Source organism: Leptonychotes weddellii, chromosome 7, assembly GCF_054177405.1.
Source record: "Leptonychotes weddellii isolate Sample4059 chromosome 7, ASM5417740v2, whole genome shotgun sequence".
Lineage (NCBI taxonomy): Eukaryota > Metazoa > Chordata > Mammalia > Carnivora > Phocidae > Leptonychotes > Leptonychotes weddellii.
In genome coordinates, this window is record NC_138375.1 from 117326878 (window position 1) to 117333084 (window position 6207).

General features: G+C 37.6%; 1 protein-coding gene across 1 annotated transcript in view; it reads left to right on the forward strand.

The window, feature by feature from the left end:
* The window catches only part of MEIKIN (meiotic kinetochore factor), a 96409-nt gene that overhangs the window by 26546 nt on the left and 63656 nt on the right, over positions 1–6207 (forward strand). Inside the window, exon 7 of the mRNA XM_081827130.1 lies at positions 950–989. Coding sequence (XP_081683256.1) covers positions 950–989 — 40 coding nt within the window. The remainder of the gene's footprint in view (positions 1–949; positions 990–6207) is intronic.

Here is a 6207-nt window from a genome sequence, read left to right on the forward strand (position 1 = left end):
CAGCAAAAGCAGAGAGTAGTTCACTGTAGTCTTTTGTATTTTAGGAAACTCCATTTCAGGGAAATGCTTCTCAGTGATTACTAGGCACCATTCACTTCACTTTTACTTAACTGTAAAATTCTAGTTAAATGTAAGCAGAGTTATACAGCTGATTAGGGTCATAAGTTCTTCAGAAGACTACTCCCATGGTTCTTTATGTTCCTAAGTAATATCATAGTGGATCTGGACAGCAAAATGTTGACTGGTAGGCATTTTCTTGGCTAATCAATCTACTAATATGCGTATCTATATATTTGGTACTAGATTAAGAACCGTGAGATCTGAGTTTAAGTTCCAGGTATGCAGCTGTTAGTTTTATAACTTGACCAGTTATTTTTTTCATATATGTAACATGAGAATAGTAAATTGTTAATATTTGCCTCACAGGACTGTTGTAAGAATCAAGAAAGATAAAAGATTGGAAAGGACTTCAAAAATTATAAGTATCCAAATATAGGCTGATAGATTCCTGCATCTCATAAAATTTCCCAACAATTTTGTTTATTTTGGTGTTTTGAAAATACTTCTACCCAATTTAAGTGGCAGACATAAAAACAATATATAAAAATAAAATTATAAAAATAAACTGTACTATTACCATATATTTTATTTTATTTATTTATTTATTTTTATTTTTTATTTTTTTAGATTTTATTTATTTATTCATGAGAGAGAGAGAGAGAGAGGCAGAGGGAGAAGCAGGCTTCCAAGGAGCAGGGAGCCCGATGCAGGACTCGATCCCAGGACCCTGGGATCATGACCTGAGCCGAAGGCAGACGCTTAACAACTGAGCCACCCAAGCGTCCCTATTACCATATATTTTAGAGAGACTATTTCTTTTTACCTAATTTTGGCCTCTGCTCTCTGTTTGAATTATATTTCTAATAGATTGTTTTTTTTCTTTTCCTAGGTATGCCTTCAGAAGACTATCAGAAATGCCATAGAGAAATGTAAGAACTAACATTTTAAAGTTGTGCTTTTGAAAACCCTATGTTCTAGTAGTTATATAGCTGGAATGATTATTAGCCCACAAATTCAGGTGTTCATTTATTCATGGTTGGTTGAGGAATCATTATATGCCAAAAGTATGCTAGTTGCTAGAGATATATTGTAATGAATGAAATTGATTAAAAACAAAATCTTTGCCTTCATCAAGTCCACATTCTAGTTGGAAGAGGTGGACAATAAATAAGTGAGTAAATTTATACTATTCTATGTGGTAATGAAAGCTATAGAAAAAAAGTAAGATGGGGGTGAGAGAGTATTGGAATGGAGGCTCACTATTTTAACTAGTGTTGTCAGAGAAGTTGTAACTAAAATTTGAGCAGAGACCTAAAGAAGGAGACAGAGCTAGATGTGTCACTCACAGGAGAGAAGAGTATTCCAGGTAGAGGGAATAGCTGGAGCAAGGCCTGAGGCAAGAAGGCCTGGGTTCCAGGAGTGGAGTGTGGGAGGAGGAGAAAGGAGAGGAAGTGAAAGAAGAAGCAGAGGCCATATCACATAAGACACTGTAGGTGACTATGAGTGGATTGGAAAGCCTTTGAAAGGTTGAAAGGGTGACATGATACAACTTAGGTTTTTTTTTTTTTTTTTTTTAATATTTTATTTATGTATTTGACAGAGACACAGCGAGAGAGGGAACACAAGCAGGGGGAGTGGGAGAGGGAGAAGCAGGCTTTCCGTCGAGCAGGGAGCCCGATGCGGGGCTCGATCCCAGGATCCTGGGATCATGACCTGAGCCGAAGGCAGATGCTTAACAACTGAGCCACCCAGGCGCCCCTACAACTTAGGTTTTAAAAGAATCACCCTGGCTACTGTGTTGAGAATAGATTATGAAGAGACAAGGAATTAGGGAAATTATATTTAGGAGACTGTTGTTGTAATCTAAGCAAGAGATACTGGACCAGAGTGGTAAGAGTAAAGGTAGAGAGGTCAGATTTTGCATATATTTTGAAAGCAGAACTAACAGGATGGACTGTTATTTGTTGATGGATTGAATGGTAGAGTATGAAATTGTTAAGACTGACTCCACGGTTTTGGCATGAGCAACTAGAAGGATGGTTTTGCCATTTATTAAAATGCGAGACACTGAGGAAAAACATTGCGGGCAAAGATCAAGAATTTGGTTTGGGGCATGTAAACTGAGGGGTAAGGCATATGTGAGAGAGACAGTATCTAAATTGAAGGAGGTGGTCATAGTCTGGATCATGAATGGCCTTAAGGACTGGGATTTTTATTTTCTCTTGAATGTGTTGGGAGTCTCTGAAAGATTTTCAGTAAGATGTTAAAATATAACAAAACTTTTAAACATTTTAATTTTCAAAGTTTGAAGGAACTTGCAAAAAATTCATACAAGTTTAAAAACAAAGTCAGGGGGCGCCTGGGTGGCTCAGTTGGTTAAGCGACTGCCTTCAGCTCAGGTCATGATCCTGGAGTCCCAGGATCGAGTCCCACATCAGGCTCCCTGCTCAGCAGGGAGTCTGCTTCTCCCTCTGACCCTCCCCCCTCTCATGTGTTCTCTCTCTCTCATTCTTTCTCTCAAATAAATAAAAATCTTTAAAAAAAAAAAAAAACAAAGTCAGGAGACACCATAAAGAAAATGAAAAGACAATCCATAGAATGGGATAAAATATTTGCAGATTATATATCTGACAAGGGACTTGTATCCAGAATATATGAAGAATTCTTGGGGCACCTGGGTGGCTCAGCTGGTTAAGCATCTGCCTTCGGCTCGGGTCATGATCTCAGGGTCCTGGGACTGAGCCCCACGTTGGGCTCCCTGATCATCGGGGAGCCTGCTTCTCCCTCTCCTCCCCAGTTGTGCTCTCTCTCTCGCTATCTCTCTCCCTCTCAAATGAATAAATAAAATCTTTAAAAAAAAAAAAAAGAATTCTTACAACTCACAATAAAAGGAAAAAATAACCCAATTTAAAAATGAACAAAGGATCCAAACAGGCATTTCTCCATAGAAGATATATAAATGGCCAATAAGCACATGAAAAGATGCTCAGTATCATTATCCATTAAGGAAATGCGAGTCAGTTTGAATGAGAATCACTTCATACCCACTAGGATGGCTATAATTAAAAATACTGATAATAACTTTTGTGTTGGATATGGAAAAATTGGGACTCTCACACATTGCTGGTGGGAATTTAAAATGGTGAAGGTGCTTTGGAAAATAGTTTGGCAGTACCTCAAAACGTTACATTTGATCCAGCAGTCCTCTCCTAGGTATGCATACCTGAGAAAAATGGAAACACATTTCCACACAAGAACTTGTGCATGAATATTCACAGAAACTTTATTCATAATAGCCTAAAAAGTAGAAACAGTCCAAATGTCTATCTGCTAATGAATGGACAAATAAAATATGGTATAGCCATATGGAATATTATTCAATAATAAAAAATGAAATTCTGATATATACTACAACATGGATGAACCCTGGACATATTCTAAGTGAAAGAAGCCAGTCATATAAAACCACATATTTTATGGTTGCGTTTGTATGAGGTATCCAGAATAGACAAATCTGTATATACAGAAAGCAGATTAGTGATGACTTAAGTCTAGGGGGTTTGGGAAGAAATAGGGACTGCTTCATGGGTACAGGCCTTCTTTTTGAGGTGATGAAAATGTTCTAAAATTAATTGTGATGACAGTTGCACAACACTCTGAATATATTAAAAGCCATTGAATATACACTTTAAATGGGTAAATTGTGTGATATGTGAATTACATCAATAAAACTAAAAATAAAGTTAAGACTAAGGAAACCAAGGAAATATAATTTTTAATAGAAAATACAGGTAAGAAATATAATAGACCAAAAATAAATAAGCCATAAGAGTTAAGAATCAGATGATATAATTGAACCACATTTTGGCCCTCAGCTTTTTGAGATACAAGGAAAAGGTCTATAGCTATTTGATAGATTTTGTGTCTGTCAAATAATCATGTACAACTCTTACTGTCTTATAAGTTGATTTTTTTATCAGAATTAAATAGTAGATGGTATGGTTTAGCTATTCTGTGCTGATGAGCTTGTGGGGGTGAGGATTGTTACACTTTTGAGTATAGATCTCTGTAGAACTTTTACATTACCCAACCAAAATTCTTGCCTGTTATCCCACCTCTTCACAGACATATGCATGATAATATTTCTGTCTTAAAATAATCACTTTTGCAACAAAGAAAAAGATGGATTAGAAAGAGTGATTAGGGGTGCCTGGGTGGCTCAGATGGTTAAGCGTCTGCCTTCGGCTCAGGTCATGATCTCAGGGTCCTGGGATCAAGTCCCGCATCGGGCTCCCTGCTCTTTGGGGGCCTGCTTCTCCCTCTGCCTCTCTCTCTCTCTCTGTGTCTCTCATGAATAAATAAATAAAATTAAAAAAAAAAAAGAAAGAAAGAGTGATTAGATTGAAGGAATGTATTTTGTAGCATTTCAAGTGAGGCATGATAGGACCTGAACTTTATCAGCCAGGACAGCAAAAAGGGAAAACTTCAGAACAATTCAGAAGGGGTAATCAATAATTTTTTAAAAATTTAATTTAATTTAATTATATTATGTTAGTCACCATACAACACATCATTAGTTTTTGATGTAGTGATCCACGATTCATTGTTTTCATGTAACACCCGGTGCTCCATGCAGTACGTGCCCTCCTTAATACCCATCACCGGGCTAACCCATCCCCTCACCCCTCTCCCCTCTAAAACCCTGTTTGTTTCTCAGAGTCCATAGTCTCTCATGGTTCGTCTTGCCCTCTGATTTCCCACCCTTCATTTTTCCCTTCCTTCTCCTAATGTCCTCCATGCTATTCCTTGTGTTCCACAAATAGTGAAACCATATGATAATTGACTTTCTCTCCTTGCCTTATTTCACTTACCATAATCTCCTCCGGACCCATCCATGTTGATGTAAAAGTTGGGTATTCATCCTTTCTGATGGATGAGTAATATTCCATTGTATATATGGACCATATCTTCTTTATCCATTCATCTGTTGAAGGTCATCTCGGCTCTTTCCACAGTTTGGCTATTGCGGACATTGCTGCTATGAACATTGGGGTGCATATGGCCCTTCTTTTCACTACATCTTGTCTCTGGGGTAAATACCCAATAGTGCAATTGCCGGGTCATAGGGTAACTCTATTAATTTTTTGAGGAACCTCTACACTGTTTCCAAAGTGGCTGTACCAACTTGCGTTCCCACCAACAGTGTAAGAGGGTTCCCCTTTCTCCACAATCTCTCCAACATTTGTTGTTTCTTGCCTTGTCAATTTTTGCCATTCTAACCGGTGTAAGATGGTATCTCAGTGTGGTTTTGATTTGAATTTCCCTGATGGCTAATGATGATGAACATTTTTTCATGTGTCTGTTAGCCATTTGTATGTCTTCTTTGGAGAAGTGTCTGTTCATGTCTTCTGCCCATTCTTTGGACTTGATTATTTATTTTTTGGGTGTTGAGTTTGAGAGGTTCTTTGTAGATCTTGGAAATCAGTGCTTTGTCTGTAGTGTCATTTGCAAATATCTTCTCCCATTCTGTGGGTTGCCTCTTTGTTTTGTTGACTGTTTCCTTTGCTGTGCAGAAGATTTTTATCTTGATGAAGTACCAGAAGTTCATTTTTGCTTTTGTTTCACTAGCCTTTAAAGATGTATCTTGAAAGAAGTTGCTGTGGCTGATGTCAGAGAGGTTTGTTTGCCTATGTTCTCCTCTAGGATTTTGATGGATTCCTGTCTCACATTGAGGTCTTTCATCCATTTTGAGTTTATCTTTGTGTATGGTGTTAGAGAATGGTCGAGTTTCATTCTTCTGTATATAGTTGTCCAATTTTCCCAGCACAATTTATTGAAGAGACTGTCTTTTTTCCATTGCATATTTGTTCCTGCTTTGTCGAAGATTATTTGACCATAGAGTTGAGGATCCATATCTGGGTTCTCTATTCTGTTCCATTGGTCTATATGTCTGTTTTTGTGCCAGTACCATGCTGTCTTGGTGATCACTGCTTTGTAATATAGCTTGAAATCAGGCAACGTGATGCCCCCAGGTTTTGTTTTTCTTTTTCAACATTTCCTTGGCGATTCGGGGTCTTTTCTGATTCCATACAAATTTTAGGATTGTTTGTTCCAGCACTTTGAAAAATGTCATTGGAATTTTGATCA